At 37.7% G+C, this 21758-nt stretch overlaps 1 protein-coding gene across 5 annotated transcripts in view; it reads left to right on the top strand.

The window, feature by feature from the left end:
- HNMT (histamine N-methyltransferase) overlaps positions 1-21758 on the top strand; it is a 156239-nt gene that overhangs the window by 70112 nt on the left and 64369 nt on the right. For 3 of the 5 annotated variants that reach the window (XM_073884480.1, XM_073884486.1, XM_073884487.1), the window contains one exon: positions 6032-6100. In XM_073884480.1, coding sequence (XP_073740581.1) covers positions 6032-6100 — 69 coding nt within the window. Of the gene's footprint in view, positions 1-6031; positions 6101-7160; positions 7419-7805; positions 7828-21758 lie in introns of those variants that run through there. The other 2 variants (XM_073884491.1, XM_073884479.1) reach the window with 2 other exon arrangements.

Below are 21758 nucleotides of genomic sequence, written 5' to 3'. Positions count from 1 at the left end.
ACCAAAAAAATTACTAGAACTGATAAATTAATTCAGGAAAGTTGCAGGATACAAAATCAATGTACAAAAATCTGTTGCATTTCTACACACTAATAATTAAGGAGCAGAAAGAGAAATTAATTCAATTTACAATTACACCAAAACCAATAAAATACCTGTACTCTGAAAACTATAAAACATTTGATGAAAGAAATTGAAAATGACACAAAGAAATGGAAAGACATTCCATGTGCATGAACTGGAAGAACAAATATTGTTAAAATGTCCATAGTACCCAAAACAATCTATACGTTTAGTGCAATCCCTATCAAAATGCCAACAGTATTTTTCAAACAATTAGAACAAACAATTCTAAAACTTGTATGGAACCAGACAAGACCCCAATAGCCAAAGCAATCTTGAAAAAGAAAAACTAAACTGGAAGCATCACAATTCTGGACTTCAGGTTATATTACAAAACACAGTGATCAAAACAGCATGGTACTGTCATAAAAACAGACACATAGATCAATGGAACAGAATAGAAAACCTAGAAATCAACCCATAAGTACATGGTCAATTAATCTTCAACAAAGGAGACAAGAATATGCAATGGGAAAGGCAGTTTGTTCAAAAAATGGTGTTGGGAAAGCTGGACAGCAACATACAAAAGAATGAAACTGGACCACTTTCTTACACCATACACAAAAATAAACTCAAAATGGATTAAGAACCTAAATGTGAGACCTGAAACCATAAATATCCTAAAACAGAGCACAAGCAGTAATTTCTCTGACATCAGCTGTTGCAACATTTTTCTAGATATGTCTCCTTTGGGCAAGGAAAATCAAAGTAAAAATAAACTATTGAGACTACATTAAAATAAAAAGCTTCTGAACAACAAAACTGGAAACAACCAACAAGATTCAAAGCCATCCTACTGAATGGGAGAAGATATTTGCAAATGATGTATCTGATAAAGGGTTAGTATCCAAAATATATAAAGAAATTATACAACTCTACACCAAAAAAAAGCAATTAAAAAATAAGAAGATATGAACAGATATTTCTCCAAAGAAGACATACAGATGGCCAACAGACACATGAAAAGATGCTCAACATACTTCATCATGAGGGAAATGCAAATCAAAACTACAAAGAGATATTCCTCACACCTGTCAGAATGGCTAAAAGAAACAACAAGTTTTGGCAAGGATGCAGAGAAAAAGGAACCACAGTACACTGTTGGTGGGAGTGCAAACTGGTGTACCCACTGTGGAAGAGAGTATGGCGTTTCCTCAAAAAGTTTAAAACAGAACTACCCTACAATATAGTAATTGTACTACAGGGTATTTATCCTCAAAATACAAAAACACTAATTCAAAGAGATACATGCATCCCTATGTTTATTGCAGCATTATTTACAATAGTCAAGATATGGAAGCATCCCAAGTGTCCATCGATTGATGAATGGATAAAGAAGAGGTGATTTTATATATACATGTGTGTGTGTGTGTATATGTATGTGTGTGTAAATATATATGTAATGGAATATTATTTAGCCATAAAAAAGAATGAAATCTTACCACTTGCAACAACATGGATGGAGCTAGAGAGTATAACGCTAAGTGAAATAAATCAGAGAAAGACAAATACCATATGATTTCACTCACATGTGGAATTTAAAAAACAAAGCAAAGGAACAAAGAAAAAAGAGAGAAAGAAAAACCAAGGAAACAGACTCTTAACTATAGAGAACAAATTGATGGTTACCAGAGGGTGGGGGGATGGGTGAAATAGGTGATGGGGATTAAGAGTACACTTATTATTATGAGAACTGAGTAATGTATAGAATTACAGAATCACTATACTGTACACCTGAACCTAATATAACACTGTATGTTAACTATATTGGAATTAAAATTTAAAAACTTAATAAAAAAAGAAATTTACATAAGTCGAAGGAGTTAAAATGAGAACAAAATGTTTACCCTCAAAAAGATAGGTGGCTATATCAATACAATTTACTGGGGGGGATGGATTTCCACTGACTTAAAATGCACTTTCTATCATTTACCAAATTTCCAGAAAACCCTGAATCTATTTCAACACCTTAACGTCTCTTATGTTCCTCTGTCTAAGATCTCCTTTAAGACTAAGAGTCATCCTTGGACAGGATTTCAGAGGATTTTAAAAAACTTATTGAATGTGCTTTATTTTATCTTTAATGGCAAACATCTATCATTTTTTTTAAAGATTTTATTTATTTATTCATTTGAGATAGCGAGAATGAGAGAGAGAGAGAGAGAGAGAGAGAGCACATGAGAGGGGGGAGGGTCAGAGGGAGAAGCAGACTCCCCGCCAAGCAGGGAGCCCGATGCAAGACTTGATCCCAGGACTCCAGGATCATGACCTGAGCTGAAGGCAGTCGCCCAACCAACTGAGCCACCCAGGCACCCCTAAACATCTATCATTCTTATAAAAACAGTACTTCTCTTTAAATAAGTAAATAATCCAATAATTTATAATTAATAAATGAAGCTATATTTAAAGTAAGTGAATAATTACTACTTTCTGTTACATACAGAATAAAAGTTAGGTTTTACTGAAGAGCTCATGAACCCTCATTCTCCCAGTTATGAAGCCTTCAACATAGTGTGGTATTCACTTTTTCATCTTATAGAACTACCACTTAATGTTGCAGGAAATACCTATAGAGTTAATTCCCCTCCCCAATCTCCTAGCTGAAGTCCAGGAAGTATACTGGAGTGCACAACCTATTTTTGCTAACAAAAGACCAAGCTTTGTTGTTCATTATAAGTAAAACTGGCTTGCATTGCCCTCTTTTCTTAGACAACTTCATCAATGTTTTCTGAATTATCCGTGATAACAAATGAAATGACAGTTATCCAATCAGATTCCTGAATATGAACCCTGAACCATTAATCATACTGATATGTACTACTGACAAAGGACATCTGTGAGGCAGGCATAATTGATGGATATGGGCCATGACGACCTTGAACAACTTCCCCAAAAGGATAGAAATCAAGACTCTATAGAGCGAATTATGGCCTTCTCTGAAAAGCACACGTGCAAAACAAAGAATAGAATTAACATGCTACTTACAGATAGAAAAGAATAGCACTCCATAGATGGATATTTATAAAAATGGCCTTTCTTATAAACATCCCTTACTAAAAAGAATCCCTTACTAAAAACATCCTATAAATATCCCTTACTAAAAAAAAAAAAAAAAAAAGAAAGAAAGAAAGAAAGAAAAAGAAAAGAAAAAAAGATAAATTCTCTGCTTCAATTTGTTAATGTGATGGGAACACTTGAGCCTTTATATATATATATATATATTTAAAAAATCCCCATTCGTACCTACCAGGCAGTGGTGGAAAGTTATATAGGTACAAGGAATGAAACTGCTGACTTTTCAAGTTCACAATTTTGGTTCAGAAAAAAGCCTGTAACATGAATTTGGAATGTTGTTTTATACAAAATTATACATTTCCCAGTGTTTAAGAGGGTGCCATGAATATGGATCCTAAGTAATGGGTGTTTAGTGAATTCTTTCTTTCTCAAGCATTCACCTTATATCTATGTGTTTATATTCTTTTTTTTTTTACCTGTGTCTTTATATTTTTACTGTAAGCATAGCTCAAGAACCCAATAAAATTGATGATTGCCCTTAGTGTTTGTATAAACCTTAACTTATTTAAAGTATTTCTGACACTTTTTTGATTTTGTTGTTAGAGAGTATTTCCAAAATCCAGAGAAGACATTAAATAGAACACAGTATTACAGGGCCCTGATATTTGCTCATTATAAAAATTGGCAATTTTCTTAATCAAAAATTCTGCCAAACTGGGCAAAAAAAAGTAATGATTTCTGGTATATCTCCATAAAAACAGATTCAAAGTTCACAAAGAATACTAGATAATAAGTCTGTGAAACTGCACATACTTAAATGTATATTTAATGTATTTTAAATTTTTGCTTAATAAGAATAGCTTACTCAGAATGTTTTGTCATTTTAAAGGCATATTTAGATGTGTTTACCCCATCAGAATGTTATTTCTAAGGAAATAAGGACTTTTTGCTAAACCCAACAGGGAAATGAATGTATAACATAAAGCTTTGTTAGATGAAGAAGCAAAACCAGACCTCTGGGTTTAAACCCCAGTTCTGTTAGTTATTCACTAAGAGACCTCGGGTAACTGATTTTTCTCTCAATTCTCACATTTCTTCACCTTCAAAATGAATATAATCATCCTTTCTACCTCAGAGGATGGTCATAAGGATTCCAGGAGTTAAGCTACATAAATACACTCATAAGATGGCAGACTCAGGGTATTTCAAAAATATTAGCAATGATTATTATTAATTGCTCATAAAATTTAATATAAAATGCAGAGCAGACAAAAAAATTAAAATTAAAGAAAATTATGACTGAGTCCAGAGAGCTAGTACCTAGAGAAGTCAATTTAATAATTCATAACCTTGACATTTCTAGCCAAAGGTTGATGGGATCTCTGTGTCTACTGGAGCCTAGCTGGTGCTTCATGAAGCCCAAGGTGCCATCAGGGTTGGGCCACTCTAGACCCACTTTGGGATATCTGCCCATCAGAAGCTATAAGTGCCTGTGCTCTGTACTGTCTGAAATGGCCCCATCTCAACCCTGTCTGAATAGACCAATGGGTGGGCAGCTAACACAAGAAGGCAACTCACTGGTTGGCCAGAAATTGGAGTGGTTTCTCTTGAAAAATATGAAATGGGTCCTTTTAATTCTTTTCTTAAAAATTTTGAAATTATAGGGGTACCTGCATGGCTCAGTGGGTTAAGCACCTGCTTCCAGCTCAGGCAGATCATGAGCTCAGGGCCCTGATATGGAACCTGGGTTGGGCTCCCTGCTCAGTGGGAAGCCTGCTTTTCACTCTCCCTCTGCCCCTCCCCCCTGCTCATGCTCTCTCTTTTGCTCTATCTCAAATAAATAAATAAAATCTTTACAAAATTTTTTAAATTATGAATCAGGGCAGATTTGGCATTTGTACTGTCACTCATTCATGAAATATACATTCAACCAATATTTATTGTGTGAGGCATTGTTCTAAACAAGAGCAGTACTGCAGTAAGAAAACTTAAGTTCCCAATGCCACTGGCCTGATTTCTAGTGGAAGGGCAGACAGAAAAATAGATATATGTCAGATAACTATAGGTACTATTAAGAAAATAAAAGTAGATAAGGAGAAAAGAGTACCAGAGGGTAAAATATTAGTTAGAATGGTCAGGGAAGTCATCTTTAAAGGGGTGGGGTCTGAACAGAGGTTTAAATGAAGTGCAAGGGAAGGCATGCAAAGAGCTGGTGGAAGAGCTTTTCAGAAAGAAGGACAGGCAAGTACAGAGGCCCTGTTGTGGGAATGAGCTCAACATATTTGAAGGACCTTCAGGAAGCTAGATGGCTTTCTGTAGTAGCTGAGATGAAAGGTCTTAAGATAGAGTCAATCCAGAGTAGCCATTGTGGGCCATATGGGGGAGGCCCTCATTAGGATGTTAGTTAGAAAGACAGGAATGGAGCACACACAGGAATGAGAGATGCCAGGAATGTAAAACTACGTGGCATTTGAATGAGAGATGAGCTTTGGCTGTCTCAGGTAATGCTCCTTGCCATTTCCAATCCCTGTCTATGTCTGTCCTGGAAACAAATACCCTTTTCCTCACAGTATCCTCATGGGTATCTACTTGCCACCCAGATGTCCTAGATAGAACAGCATATAACATCTCATTTGATTATTACTTAATTTGAAAGACTGATAATTATTATCCCATTTTGAAGGTGAAGAGGCTGAGGTACTAATAAGTTAAATGATTTAGCCCAGTTCTCAAAACAAGTTTGTAACAGGGTGTAAGCTAGACCCTATACCTTCTGACTTCACACTATGCGTCTGTACAGTGGGCAAATTAAGTTAATATGCTCTTTCATCTTAGATGTAGCTTGTCTTAAAAGATAAGACTTCATAGAACTAAATTCCTTTTGCTCTCAAAGGTCCGTCTGCAAACAGAAGGGGAACGATCTTATTACAGAAGGGAAGAAGAAGCATCAGATGGCCAAAGGGTAATATTTATAAAAAAATGGTAAAATAATACTCTTTCTAAACACTATGCTTCACTAGTAAGTTTGCTTTAGCCAAGTCCCAAATACATGGGTTCTCCCAACCACTGCCTTGACTTTTGCCTTTATTTTTCTACCTCTATTCTTACCAGGTCCCAGGCATTACTAATTTCATGTTTAAATTATCTGTCATTCATATCCTAGCTCCCCTATGATTCATACACTGTGCAAAACACATCCATAAAATGCAATCAACTAATGCAGGGTAGTTAAAGCTATGGGTTGTGTAATCCATTTCTCAATGTGATATACGCTGTGAAAAGGCAACTGCAGTAAAGGGGTGGGAGTTGATTTAAGAGGCTCCCTGGGCAACAACAGTCACAATTTCCAAATGTGCCAAAAATTCATTAGGGCTCCATGTCAGATTGCCATAATCTCTGTAGCAATGGATTAATAAATAGGGTGATGCGTTGTTCTGGAGGCTGCAATGACACATTGTGGATATTCTGTATAAGCAGTGTCTTCCCATGATAATATTCTTCTCTTGAAGAATTATCTGTTTCCTGATTTGTCTTAATGATACTTGAAGGACTTTGCAAACAACCTGCCTAGGGTAGAAAATGTTGAAATAAATCATAGAGGCCATCAACTACAGTCCAAGCTTGGTGAGTTCTCCAAAGACATTTGATACAGAAGATGTAGGAAAATGTCAGTACCCCTATTTATGTCCTACAGCTAACTAATTTCATCCTAATTTCATTTCTACACTGTGATTCCTCTCTCTGCCTGTGTTGATAGATGGATTTCGTGAATTAATTCTCTAGTTTCCAATGCAGGCAGACTGGACATAAATCCCAGGGTTTTGTAAAAGAGACAGTTCTTCCATGCTACTTATTATCAGCACAAGCACATTGCAGCCTTGGCTTATTTATCAAGATATTGCTACCATTCTGCATGCTTTCCAAGAGGTTTAATGTACTTCACAATGGCTTTTAATGGGAGGTGCTTTACAGTTTTTGTGGTTTGTTTATTACTATTTTTATTAGTTTTTTTATTTCTCCAGGTCTGATTGGGAGAATAGTTTGGACTTTTCTCATTTTTTAAAAAATACCAAGAAAGTGAGACAAGGAAATGAGCCAGAGATTACTGCTTCAGAAGAAACCTCATGGGACAGATTTGTTTGGGCAAGGTTGGCAACCCATGGGTTTCCCATCTGTGTGTCCTAGGAATGGTGGAGTAAACATTGGCTCCCTGTGTTTACTTTGGTCTGTCTAATTTATAGATTTCCAGCTTGAAAAAGGGTTGATCATGGAGAAATAAATAAAACAGAACTTAAAGAATTTTAAGGACTCCATGTTAATAATAGTTAATATTTATTGAGGAGTTACAATGTATTAGACACTGTGCTACATTATTTAATCTAATCCTCCTAACAAGCTTATGAATTAGTAACTATTTTTATCCCAATTTCACAAAGAAGAAAGCCAAGGTGTAAGTTGCTTGTATCACTTCTCCCACATTCTCACAGCTCTTGGAACCAGAATTCCAACCCACACAGATGAACCCTAGGGACCATGTTCTTAACCACCACATCCTGGCTGCCCTTAATGTTGATCCTTGTTGATTCTCTGTTCCTTTCTCTCCTAACCCTCCAAGCTTCTTTATAGGTATTACCTCCTAGCTGATGAATTTTCACTCTATTTCCCAGGGAATGATCTCCCTTGGTGACTCTGATACAAAGACAGCACCTGTTCGACTTAGTCAACTTTGATCCTACAATGTACTACCCTCAAAAGGCAACTCCTATATAACTTTGGCCTGCCCTGTTGGGCAGGGGAGGACAATTACAGTGAATTGATCTAGTCTTTTGGTCTTGTGTAAACATATTATCAGTTATTGAGTATCCATAACAAAAGAGACTTGGTAATGGCAAATGATAAGGTCTATGTAACTCCAGCTGTCTGGAGAAACGTAGGTAATGTGCAGAGACTATTTCCCAAAAGCAATGCTTGCCTTCTCTGGTAACATAATGTCTAATTTTTAATGAGGTACATGGCTCCCCAGATGAAGACTACATTTCCCATACTCCCTTTGAACTACATATAGTCATATGACTAAGTTCCAGCCAATGGGATGTGAGAAGAAGCAACACAGTGTGTGGGTTATGCTGACATAACCCACACACTTTTTCTCCTTCTGAATGACTAGAATGTGGATGTGGTAGTGTGCTATCTCAGAATGTGCAGAAAAAGCAGCAATGTCATAGGAAATTCAGAGCAAAAGGTGGAAGGAGCTGAGTCTTCATGGAGCAGAGTTAACCACAACAGGGATGTGTTTATTGCCTATCCTTAGACTGTTATACGAGAGAGAAACAACATTCTATCCTCTGTGTACAATGCTAATTTACTTGGAGTAAGATAATGCCCTAATCTAAGCAGGTTAATCTAATCCAAGTCTTTCCCATCTTTTTCAGAATCTTTTTTCTAATCTGTAAGGTAGACCAAAAAGAACATTGAGAAAATAAGAGAAAAACTTTTGAAAAATACAACACAGTTTATATTGCGTATAGGAGAGTCAACAGATATTTTTGAGGAAAAAACATTTTTCCCTAAATAGGCCCAAAATATCAAGATGAGAAGTGTACATATTTTATCAATCACTTGGATTCTAGATGTTTAATCAGCAGGATGTCAAATCTCACCTAGCAGATGAGCTTGTCAGTCATGGTATTTTAGTTCTGTTTCAACAATTTACAGAGAAATGAGTATCAACGAATTCTGTAATTGTACCAATGCACTGCTTTTAAAATTTCAGTGGGCAGAAGAATCACCTGGGGGGATTGTTAGATATGCAAATTTCTTGGTCCTACTCTAGATTTGTGTGTGTGGCCCAGAAATCTGCCTTTTTATCAATCAACCAGGTGATTCTCTGGCTCACTAGAGCCTCAAAAGCTACAAGATATGGAAGCTTGTAAGGAATATTAATAATAATGATAGCAATAATTATACATATATTAATCATTCACTGACATGTCTAGACCAGTATTTCTCTAAACGATACAAATAAAAATAATATTTAAAATGAATTATGCACTCATTATTTGTCAGGCACTATGCAAATTTTTTGACATTATTTCATTAAATTTTCAAAATAAAAAGGCATTTTTTACTAATCTAATTTTTCAGATGAAAACTCTGAGGTTTGGTAGGTTTAGATGGACTTGCACACAGTCTAAGCTAAGAAGTGGCAGAACTGGGTCTCTTCTCCAGAGTCCAAGAGTTTAATTCTTGGACACTGAGGCCGCTCATCATTCTTAGCACCGCGATGAGTCAGAGGGAAAAATCACAGTTCAAAATTTAAGTAAGGACAATAGTGAGTACAAATGTATTCATTATTTGTATACCTGCCATTTGCATGATATCATATAGGACCTTTAGAAATAATGATTTCAGGGATTAAAAGAAAAGGAAGAACATTAAAAATATGTATTCTGATTTTAGGGATCAAGCTTTTTTAAAATTCATCTTTTTAAAAGTCATCTTAGCTTTTATGCACACACACACACACACACACACATTTTATAGATATAAAATGTTTTCAGTGGGTTCCCAAGACTGTGCCGACTCTATGTTCATAATTTTAAATTCATTATCACTTAACTCAAAGTCTTTTGGTGAATTATTTCATTTTTTCTAGTTTAATTTTATTGCAGTTTTTGGTTCTATACTTGGTTAAGCTATGGTTTGCATTTTCCAGTTTTGTCTGTTTTTGTCAATATATATGTGTATAGACTATATATATGTGTATCTGTTTGTGTTTATGCCACATACACGCACACACACACACACACATAAATCATTTATATATGTACTTCCATATTTATTATCACAGATGTCAATCTCCATAGTGATAGGAATCATGATGTGGATTATAAATTCATGTTAACATGAATACTTGTGGGTTTTCTTAATTTAAAAATACATAAGCTAGACACCAGCATATATCAAATCTTAACTGGGTCCTTAATTACAGCAGGAAGTTAAAGAAATTAACATACAAAATGTTACACTTTACTGAAAGACATCAATATATCTCATGCTTTCATTTTATATCAAGAATTTTTAACCAACAGTACTACTCAGGAGAGAAAAAAGTCTCCATTTTCAATAAAAATAAAAATGCTAAAATGAAATAGATTAATATCTAATTTTATACTTTCATTTATATTATGTGCAAAATTATCTCGAATATTTGTTATGGATGAAGTGGCTTTCTACCAAATTGGGCCTTTTCATAGCAGAAAATGTTAACATAAATTGTAGCATAAATCATTGCCTTGTAGAATACCAGAAGGCGCATATAAAAACCCATATCTTTACTGCACATATTTCCCATTAACCATAATCTATTAGTAATTGAAGTTCATTACAAATTCTTGTAGACTTTATTGCTATCATGCTGCATGACATACCGAACCTGGCTTGCATAACAAGAAGTCCTTGCTGGGAAATATCCTATTAACAATGACAGTGCATTTGTCATTGTGATAATAAACCCAAGAGCTGCCTGTAGACTATAAATTATCAAGGCGCCATTTGTGCTGCCCTGGCTTAAAGGTTTGTCAGTGCTTCCCTTTTAAACCCCTGATTCTCAGTGAGTTGTAACTCAACAATCAGAATCTGCAGTGAGCTACAACTTTGCATCCAAGGACTCAGCTTAAGACTCTTTTTGGAACAATTCTTAAGCATGATTTACATTTTCCAATCAAAAAGAACAGAGTTCTGCTGGCTTGTGAACAAGAGTATTGAAGGGAACTGTAAGACACAATCATTTCCCACTAAGAATAATATGTTTAAATCTGGCCCAGATACCTATGGCTATTTAAAATCAGAATTTTAGCAGTCCCAGTTTTGTGCCTTAAAAATATATTATTTAATTCTTAGGAGGGTAACAACTAAACTCAAATGTCAGGTATTCAAGATAACCATATATGCCAACTGACTTTTCCTTTCATGTAAGATCCCCCACTCCTACCCTTTTTGGATCAGTAATTTGAAAAATAAAAGAATTTGCATGGAACAGGGAGAGAAGCATTGGAGAAGCAAAAGTAATATTGAAATAAATAACCACAACCATGTAAATAGGTGTGCCTTTGGCTTGGAAGCCAGTTTTACCAGTCTATGCCATTTCTCAGCCAAGGAGATGGAAGGCAGCAGGACCAGAAAGGCCCTTTTGCATTACAGGGTAACTGATTCCACAATCTTCGATCTTTCTTACCTCAAAATGGGGTTTTATGTAATTACAGTTACCTGAAAAATCTCCCCAATTCCCAAATTAAGCATTTCCATGGATATAATCACAGTAAATAAGGCTCTCAAGTCTTGGGGTTACTGCAGAGAGGGAGTGATTGACAGGGGCTGACTGTTTGGATACCTGTGCACAGGACTGGATGCTAGGTATAATAGGAAAGTGGCAGTGAATGAGAAGACAGCCTAGCTCTCTCACAGTGGTTATTGACAGCTAAGAGAGACTAACAAGAAAACAAATATAATATAGGATAAAGTGAGACATAACTGTAAAGTTAAGCAGTAGAAATTACTTGAGGGAATATAAAACAATTAATTCTTACTAGACAATTGAAGATTTCTAGAACAGGACACATTTGAGTAGGAACTTCAAGAATCTCATCTCTGTTTTTCATTTTCCTTAGAGACTCCTCTCCCATCCCACTACCCAGTGCAATATCCTTTTCTGGGATATGACACAATGTGAGGGAAATAATAAATTTCTATTTCAGGAATGACCACTGCCTTGCAGTGGGGAGGACTAATTTATACTTGCCCAACTTCTAATAATGACAAATACAAAATCATAGCCAAAACATAGCAACTGCTTAGAGAGAGAGGCAGCAACCAAAGCATAGCCAGAAGTAATAAATCTGCTTTTTATTTAAGGGAAACTCTAATATCTAGGTCCATCTAGCCTTCTTCCCATGGGACACTAGGCCTTAAGTTTTGCCTAGTCATTAAGTGGGAAAAGGGAGAGAAAATGTGTTCTTTTATTAAATTTATTCCCAAACATCTTTGAAAGAAAAATTGAATAGTCCAGGTGATATCAGTGCAATCCGTTGCATAGCAAATTTACTGGGAGGGACTATATGCAAAATCCTATTTCTGTGTTTCAGACACTATGCTAAGCAATACATGTGTTTCACTTCATCTCTGCAAATCATGAAGGAGATTTTAATATTTCCACTTTACAGGAGAAACTGATACTTAAGGCAAGTGGTACAGTGGGAGTTCACACTCAGGTCTGATTGTACAGGCTGTGCCACATCTAGCCTTGATACACAGCTATTGTCTTTGAACTAATTTCAAGTAATACCTAGAGCACTGAGAGAGCCACTTCCCACCCTCCAAAACTTTGTTCATATTACTAATTAACTATGCATGCTTCAATATTTCTTTCTTTCTTTTTAGGTCCAAATAATTTGACTGATGCTCTTCAGTCATGTCTCATTTAGCTTTACTTCTATATTCAAGAACTATTCCAAAATACAGTCATTTTAAATTTAACTAAAATTTTAAAAAATGTTATTTCCTCATAAGAATTATTGGTTCCATCAAAGTTACACAATATTCTCTTTGACTTATTTAGAACAAAATCCATAATTCAAGATCCACTTTTCATTTAAAAATACTCCTGGTCTTGGGGCACCTGGGTAGCTCAGTCGTTAAGTGTTTGCCTTGGCTCAGGTCATGATCCTGGGGTCCTGGGTTTGAGCCCCCCGCATCGGGCTCCCTGCTAAGCGGGGAGCCTGCTTCTCTCTCTCCCACTCCTCCCTGCTTGTGTTCCCTCTTTCGCTGTCTCTCTCTCTCTGTCAAATAAATAAATAAAATCTTAAAAAAAATACTCCTGGTCTCTACAACAATGAAGCATAAAGAGTTTACCCATGTCTAGATAAAAGCTCTGCCACACAAACTTCAAATTCCACAATGTACTCAGAGTCTTTTCTTCCTCTCTTAGCATCTTTGCCATTCGGTGATGGATATCTGTTCCTTCACTTGCTTTCTTTTCAAACTTCATCCCAGTGCTCTAATAAAACAGATTTTTTCCTAGCAAGTTTTATGTCCTTTTATAATGGTGAACATGACTTGCATAGTACATGGAGTACTGAAATATTCTGAACAAATGGAGTAGGGTCATTTTGATTCCAAATATTCGCCCAGGCAATAGTTTACCATTTGGAACCAACCTGAAAACCGATGAAAGCATGACGAGCCATCTGCTCATTCCTTCTTTCTCATTCTCAAAAATTTAAAACAATTATTTCTGTTCCTATAGCACCTTTTCTTCCCCAGAGTTTGGCAATTGTCATGTGTATCATTTCACTTATCAACCCAACTTTTCACTAAAATAAAAATAGATCATTCAGAAGAAAGTAAAAACTTACTATGTATTTTATCCAATGGTATCTTCCAAGTTTTCTCCTCATAGGGAACCACACAGTACAAGGACATCAAGTGTCTTACACCAGCCTATGACTTCAATAAGTAAGGATTTCCTCTCCCTGCCCTGACCAAGTTCCCATGTCTTTTTTATTTTTTTGAGAGAGAGAGAGAGCCCACATGAGTGAAGGGGGAGGGGCAGAGAGAGAGAGAGAGAGTCCTAAGCAGGCTCCATGCTCAGGACAGAGCCCACTCAGGACTCTATCTCACGACCCTGAGATCATGACCTGAGCCAAAATCAAGAGTTGGACACCAAACTGACTGAGCCATCCAAGAGCCCATGGAATCCTTTTCTGATCACATATTCCATCTGTACCCAGTTTCTAAAACTCTACAAATATGACTTATAGAACTCCTGGTCCATTATAATGAAAGACAACTTACGTTCTAGACCCTGACTCTTTCTTGAGAATACCACTTCTCCCACAGCCCTTTCTAATAGATGTTAGCCCCTCTGTGTTCTCAGACACTGGGCTTGCAGGAGGGAAAGGTGCCCTCTTACCCCCTTACTGCTCCTTCCTGTCTATTTTCTCTTCCTTCTCCATGGAAACACTCAGTTTTGAATCTCAAATGATCAGATGCTTCTACACACCAGTCCTCCTGGCTATAGTTATCAACTCATACTAAGGCCACTTCTTAATTTTTGCAGATTTTTGATCCTGCTTCATTGTCATTTTCTTTTTTATCACTATTGCTTCTTGGTGATTTCAATGTCCTTCCAAGCTAATATGATCCTTCTGATACCCTGGCTTCCTAATTTCCTCCTAACTTCCTATGATCTCTTCCCATGATTATACCATAGACTTTGTCATTATCTGATCTACATCCCCTCCATATTCTCTATTTCCAGCATCATACTCTTTGACTACCACCTGCCATCTTTCTAGATCACTCCTTCCATGATCTTCTCTTCACTCTCTCTTTGAGCCCATCAGGATACAAAATTCATCCATGATATGTTTAACTTTTGTTTCACTTTTTCTGACCCATCTTGGATTCACTTGGGTGCTTTTGGAACAGATTGGCATTTCAATTGATAGCCTGAGTGAAAAAGATAGCTCCCACCAGTGTGGGTGAGCGTCATCCAATCTGCTGAGGGCCTGAATGGAATAAAAAGTCAGAGGAAGGGCTAGTTTGTTCTCTGCTGGAGTTGGGACACCCATCTTCTCCTGACCTCAGACATCAGTGCTCCTGGTTCTCAGGCCTTCAGACTAGAACTAGGACTTATGCCATTGGCTCCTCTGATTTTCAGGCCTTTGGGTTTGGACCAGAACCAATATCATTGGCTTTCCTGGGCCTTCAGCTTGCAGACAGCAGATCATGAGTCTTCTTAGCTTCCATAATTGCATGAGCTGGCCCCTTATAATAAATCTCTTTCAATGTATCTTTATATCTCTGTGTAAGTCCTATTGATTCTGTTTCCCTTGAGAACACTAATACAGCTTCTTTTTGAGTTCCTCCTCATTTCCCTGACCTCTTAATTTTGGAGTGACAAGGACTCGATCTTTGGCCTTTTATTTTTCTATCTATGTTCACTTTCATTTCCTTCAGGCTTTAAATTTAATTTAAGCACTCCTGATTTGCTGACAACTCTGAAATCTCTCTCTGAATTCTAGATTCACAGAAGCAACTGCCTATGTGGCATCTTTTCTTAAATGTGCAATAGGCTTATCATATTTAATATATCTAAATACTAAGCTCCTCATCTCCCAAGCCCAAATCAACCTCCTCCATCTCATCTTTGCTCTGTTTCAGTTAAAAAGAATGCTGTCCTTCCAGAGACTCTGATCAGAAACTGTGTATTCCTCCTCGAGTCTCCTCTATTACATCCACCTTATCCAAATACGGTGCTGTAATCCTTTTCCCTCTCTCTGCCTGGATACTCTACTCACAAGACCCGTGACTCTTTCTTTTACCTCCTCAGGTCTTTACTTAAATACCATTCTAAGTGAGGCCCTCCCTGACCTTCCTATTTAAAATTTCAACTATCTACTTCCAACATTTACTATTTATTTCCCTGTATTATTTTATTCTATAAAATATATTACCATTTTAACGTATATATTACTTATATTTTTGCTTATGGTCTATCTCCTCTGTCCCTCACCGCTACATTATAAACTCCATAAAGACAAACTCTTTTTTTTTTTTTTTTTTTAGAGAGAGAGAGAGAGCCAACCTGCATGAGCTGGGGGTGGCAAGGAGCAGAGGGAGAGAGAGAGAATATTGAGTGGGTCCTACACTGATGTGGGACTCTATCTCACAACCCTGAGATCATAACCTGAGCTGAAATCAAGAGTCAGATGCTTAACCAACTGAGCCACCCAGGCACCCCCAGAGTATTTTTTTAATTGCTCACTGTTCTATCCTAGTACCTAAAATAGCATGGAACATAGTAGGTATTTACTAAGAGTTATAGAATGACTAAACAAAACAGCTATCCTTAATGCTTTACAGGACAAACACTGTCACCCTATGAATTATGTGTTAGGACTACAACTTTCAAATAATTGTTTTGAATTTTACACCCCCACCGGCCATCCTGAGTATCACAAGGTTTCTAGTCTGCTGCCTTAATGGCAGGAGCCCATTCCTTCCCTGCTGAGTACAAAGCAATCCTCAGAGGGAAAGCCCAGTACTGTATTCTTGTATGAAAGAAAACTTGTAGTTTTGATGTGTTACAGTCTAAGTGTGAGTATTGCCCAGTAGTTTGGTGAGTACTCACCTCCTTCCTTCCTGCAGCATAGCATTTAGGAGCCAGCAACATCTTATTCTTAATCTGAATCATTTCCCACAACACATACATTCCTCACAGCGTATTCTCTTCTACATACTATGTTTGTGAGTTTATGCTTGACTCTATCTCACCACAACCACCTTTTGTAAAATCAGCCTCTATCAGTCAGGGCCCGACCAGGAAAAGAGAAACCAATCCAAGTATGTAAAACAAACACAGGGAATTGGTTCCAAAGTTATATAGGGGCAGGGAGCATTCTATAAAGCCACTCAGTACAGAGGGAAGCAACAGAGATGAGCAACAACAGGAGGCCCCTACAATCCCAAGTTTGAAGGGCCAAGAGAGGAGTGTTGTCGCTGGAGCCCTGGGGAGGGAGGCATTCCATGTAAGCTGGAGCCAAGTTGGTCATTGCAAGATTTGCTGAAGACACAGAGGATAAGCAGCTGATATTGGAAATCCTACCATAGGCAGAGAAGTGGCAGCTTCTCCCTTCTTCCCACCAACCTCCAACCTTCTTCCATCAGTGCCCTCCTTGTCCAAACCCATCCATAAGTGTGTGCCTGTGGACACAGCATGGACTCTGGAAAACACAGCCTATGGAGGTTAGTCAACCTTCCCCTGTCACTGCCTCCTTACCCTTTGTGCCAGAGCAGAGCAAGGGAAAAGCAGAGATATAAATTTGAGGGCAAGCAGCTCCATGAATAGGCACACAAGATGTAATTTTCTTCATTTCTAGCTGTCAGAAGTTAATTTCCCCAAAATATCTGAAGATGCATATGGGGGGTCTTCAGGATATGAAGTAGGGCCAAGCTTGCTTACTTTTAACAGGCTGGGATGAGATGGGGGGCTTTTATCAGAAGGGAACTGGCAGGAACATTGTGAGAAGGAGTGAGAGGGGAACTGCCTCCCATGCTCTGAGGCTGTTTCAGGTCCCACAGGGGCCATCTCCTATGCTTTTAAGGGGAACATGAGCTGGGAGACTGGTCTGGTCTGGAACATGGGCACCCGTTTCCCATGCCATTCCAGGGTTCATAGTTGTTTGCAAACTTTCTTTCCATGACCAGGGCTTTGATTTTTATGAATCCATAAACTCTCAAAAGGGCATAGTTCTAAAAGTTTATATTTTAAAGGCTATAATTACATAAGTCCCAAATTAGGTAGTAAACACAGGACATTCTTTACAAGAAGTTAGATAACAGAAAGGAACTGTACACTGAACAGAACCACATGATTTTCTGGAGGGAACTATTTATACTTTTTAAATTTAAATGCAAACAATAGAATGTGTATCTATACTATTCCTTGCAATAACATATTATCATACAGACACTTTCCATTCAGTTAAAGTCAGTGTTGATCAAGCAAAGCATTTGATGTTTGACAACAGAGCACATCCCCAACCAGGAATTGTCATGAATCAGAGGCAAAAAGATGAACACTGGGTGAGAGAAACCAGACCCAATTCATATCCCAGCTTTTCCTCTTACTGTTTGGAAATCATTGGAGAAGCTGTCTAGTCAAAGTATATTTCTTCATCAGTAATAACGATTAAAATTTATATTTACTGAATGTTTCCTATTTGCCAAGTACCTAAGTACTTTATATGCATTAACTAATTTAATCCCCAGAAACCTATTATTGGCTTCATTTACAGAAACAGAGAAAGGTTAAATAATTCTGTAAGCTCACACATAAAAAAAGAACAGAACTAAGGTGGCTTTTATATGTTGTATACCACAAAAGGTGTGCCATCTAAGAGTCTGCCATTCCCATTATAGTCATGGTAGATTTGTATATTGAATAGGATGATTTTCTGGAAGATGGCAGTATGGTGTTTTATTCTAACAAAATCAGTATATTTCAACACTTTTGACAGATGGAGGTAAAACATTTTTTAAGAAGTGCACCTTTTTCAAGTATGCACAAATTTGCCATATGGGCAGCCAGAAAATGCGTTGAGTAGAACCAGGATACAGATCTGGGCAGTAAGGCTCCAGGGAGATGCTAGAAGTATGTTAGAAGGATGTGTGACTTCAAAATTGCAAAAACAAAATAAGGTACCATACATAAAGCATAAACATTTGTTGTTGCCACATAGTTTTCAGGGAAGAAGAAACTATCTATGTACTAATGCAGAATTATAGTGCTCCTTTGTTTCTAGATATTTTACCAGAACTCACAGACCTTCATTTTTATGGCCTGGGCACTTCATTTGTTATGGAAAAGCAGTGATTTCCTACCCTTATTTCAGATCTTGCCAGTCCCCCAAAAAGGCCCAATATTCACTTACGTTGATAATAAATGTGACAGTCTCCACAGACGTCTTTTGAAATAACTTTCCCCTCATTCCTTTTTGGAATAATTTTCTCCTCATTCCTCTTTTTCTTTTCACTAGTTCTGGAGAAACTTGGGGAAAAAAATTCAGAGCTGGGCTTTGTCCTTATCTTCTGTAAGATAAGGACAATGTGTGTCGTGTGTGTGTGTGTGTGTGTGTGTGTGTGTGTGTGTGTGTGTGTGTGTTAAATTTATTAAATTGTCCATATACATTTTCCTCTTGACCTTTTTCCAAGCATCCAATCACAGCATTTTCACTTGTACTGACCCTGACAAAATCATTACTGACACATAAGGAGCCCCTCAAGGAAGCTAGATGTCTTCTCATCAGGTGGCTGAACTTCCAGAGTAGAATCCTCAGTTCTTCTGGACAGGCACCCTTCCTCTGGTTTTGTTTTGTTGCAAAACTTACTTTTCACTCTGACCATGAAAATACACATTAATTAGTTGGAGAAACAATATGTGTTGACAAAGGAAAGTAGTGATGAGAGGAAGTTCACTACTTTCACTACATAGAAGATTCTGGCAGGATGGCCTGCTAACATATTATTATGATAATAATCCTTATAATAAGTAGGATGTACTAGTCCCCCAATAACAGAGACATTTTTCCAGTTAGTTCTCTTTTTTTCTGCCTCATGTAAAGACAGAACTATTGGGCGCCTGGGTGGCTCAGATGGTTAGGCATCTGCCTTTGGCTCAGGTCATGATCCCAGGGTCCTGGGATCAAGTCCCGCATCAGGCTCCTTGCTGAGCAGGGAGTCTGCTTCTCCCTCTCCCTCTGCCTCTCCCCCTGCTTGTTCTCTCTCTGTCTCTCTCGCAAATGAATAAATAAAATCTTAAAAAAAAAAAAGGACAGAGCTATTATTGTGGCTCTCTGAACCCCCAGGGGGAGGCAAGAGTAGCTGAAGTAGGACAACGTTGGTAAGACCTATACCTGCCTGGTGAGTGCAAGGGCCTCTTACCTTGTAGAACTATATAGACAATTTTATGTTGAACAGCTCCTCTGGGGAGAGCAGGTGAGGAGATGAATGACTTGGAAAGAATTTACCAAGAATTGGGGTAGAAAAAAAAGTACTTAACAGTTTAAATACTACATTTTAAACAAAAGTCCCAGGGGGTAACTGTGGGAGGCTGTAAATCCCTAATACTGACTGGTTTCTGAGACCCTTCAAATCCTAAATAAAGATTATAATCTAAATATCAGTCCCCTTCTCTTTTCTCTATATGCCACATATTTTTTTCTCTTGTCTCCCTCACTCTGAAAGTTAAGTTTTAAACAAATTTTATAGAGAAAGGAACTAAGCAAAAAAAAAAAAAAAGTATGTATACATAGCAAAGTTAATTTACTCAACAAATACTAAGCACTGATTATGGGCCAGGAACTCGGCTAAGAACTGGAAATTCATCAAAGAACCAGATGAACAAGATCCCAGCTCTCATGGTGTATATGCTAGTGAGAGTTACAGAAAAAGGGGAAAATTTTAAAAGGGTATTAAATGGGGCTCTCACCATCTTGGAGTTTTAAGTGAGGTCCTAAAGCTGAGAATAGTGTAATATACTCCAAATTCTAAATCAAAGTGTTAGATCCTTGAGGTTGCCTGTACAAGAGGATTGGATAAAATTAATTCTGCCATCTATTGCCAACACTCACCTCTTGATTATAAAGAGCAGAAAGCAAGAGAGGCCTGGAAGTAAAGAGTGATGGACAGGGTGTTGTCAGCAAGTAGCTCAGGCTATAAGGGAAAAGATTATTTCATCCTCAGAAAGTTTAATCCTCAGAAAGAGAAGTCTGGGAGACCTAGGGTCTAACATCTTACCACTCATGGCTGGAAGTCTTCAGGCAACCTTTGAGTAACCTTTGGTAGGAGGTTTCATTGGAAAGTATTTGCTATGGTCTAAATGTGCCTACACCCTCAAATTCATATATTGAAACCTAACCCACAATGTGATGGTGTTTGGAGGTAAAGCCCTCGGGAGATAATTGGGTCATGAGGAAAGAGCCCTCATGAATGGGATTAATGCCCTTGTAAAAGAGTTCCCAGAGAGCTCCCTTGCCCCTTCTGTCATGTGAGGATACACTGAGTAGGCAGCCATCAATGAGGAAGAAGTCTCTCACCAGATACCAAATTGGCCAGCACCATGATCTTGGACTTCCCAGCTTCCAAATCTGTGAAAAATAAATGTTTGGTGTTTTTAAGCCATCCAGTTGATGATATTTTTGTTATAGCATCCTGAATGGACTGAGACCATCCTGTGTACCTTTGCTTTGGCAGTACAAAGCTGAATTATTGTCCCTACTCCATATATATTCTCTGCAAAAGGGATCTGTATATCATGTTATCTCAAAAGGGGATTACTCAAAGGAGTGAGATGACCCCAAGATGGTTGTTTGGGGGAGTAGGCTGTAAGAAGCCAGGAGTTGAAGAAGGTGCAATCAACCAGTACCTAAGGTATTAACTGTGTCAGATAACTGAAGATTGGAAGTCCTGAACTTGAGAAAGAATTAGCAGTCAGGCCTACAACACATAGAAGGCCTCATGCCAGGTTACAATGACTCAAGTGAATTAAGTCCTTTTATATCTCACCTAGCTCTGTCTTTGTTCCAATTCTGAAGTTTCAGGGAGCCTACACCTGAGGGAAGAGGAAGGAAATGAAAGCTAAGGGGAATAGTAAAGAAGCTGATCTTGCCCTCTTTGTCCAATGCAGTCTTTCTAGCCTGAAACAGGCCCAAGCTGGGAGAGCTAAAAAGCTTCAAATAGCATAAGTCAAAGAAACTAAAGTGTAGATGCTTCACTGGATTGGAATTTTAATATCTGAGTGGAATAGAAGCTATAGGATTATCCATTGTGGAAGATAATGAGTCAAAGAATCAAGGTTAATAGAAAGTTGTTTTCTGCTTTCATATACCCAAATCTGGCTCATTCAATAGTTAGGATTTTAGAGAAAAAATAACCTTGCAGATTGTGATCTGTGCTGTCAATGAGCTAAGCAGGTCAGGAGAGGCCTCTCTCAGACAAGTGTCCTTGAATCTGAGGCCTGAGTGGTGAGGAGGAGCCAACCAAAGAAATCTGAAAGAGCA

Source organism: Callorhinus ursinus, unplaced genomic scaffold (genome assembly GCF_003265705.2).
Source record: "Callorhinus ursinus isolate GAN/ISIS: 27379988/994484 unplaced genomic scaffold, GSC_fseal_2.0 scaffold2, whole genome shotgun sequence".
Lineage (NCBI taxonomy): Eukaryota > Metazoa > Chordata > Mammalia > Carnivora > Otariidae > Callorhinus > Callorhinus ursinus.
Note: the sequence above shows the minus strand (reverse complement) of the source record. Positions and strands in the feature narration are given on the sequence as shown.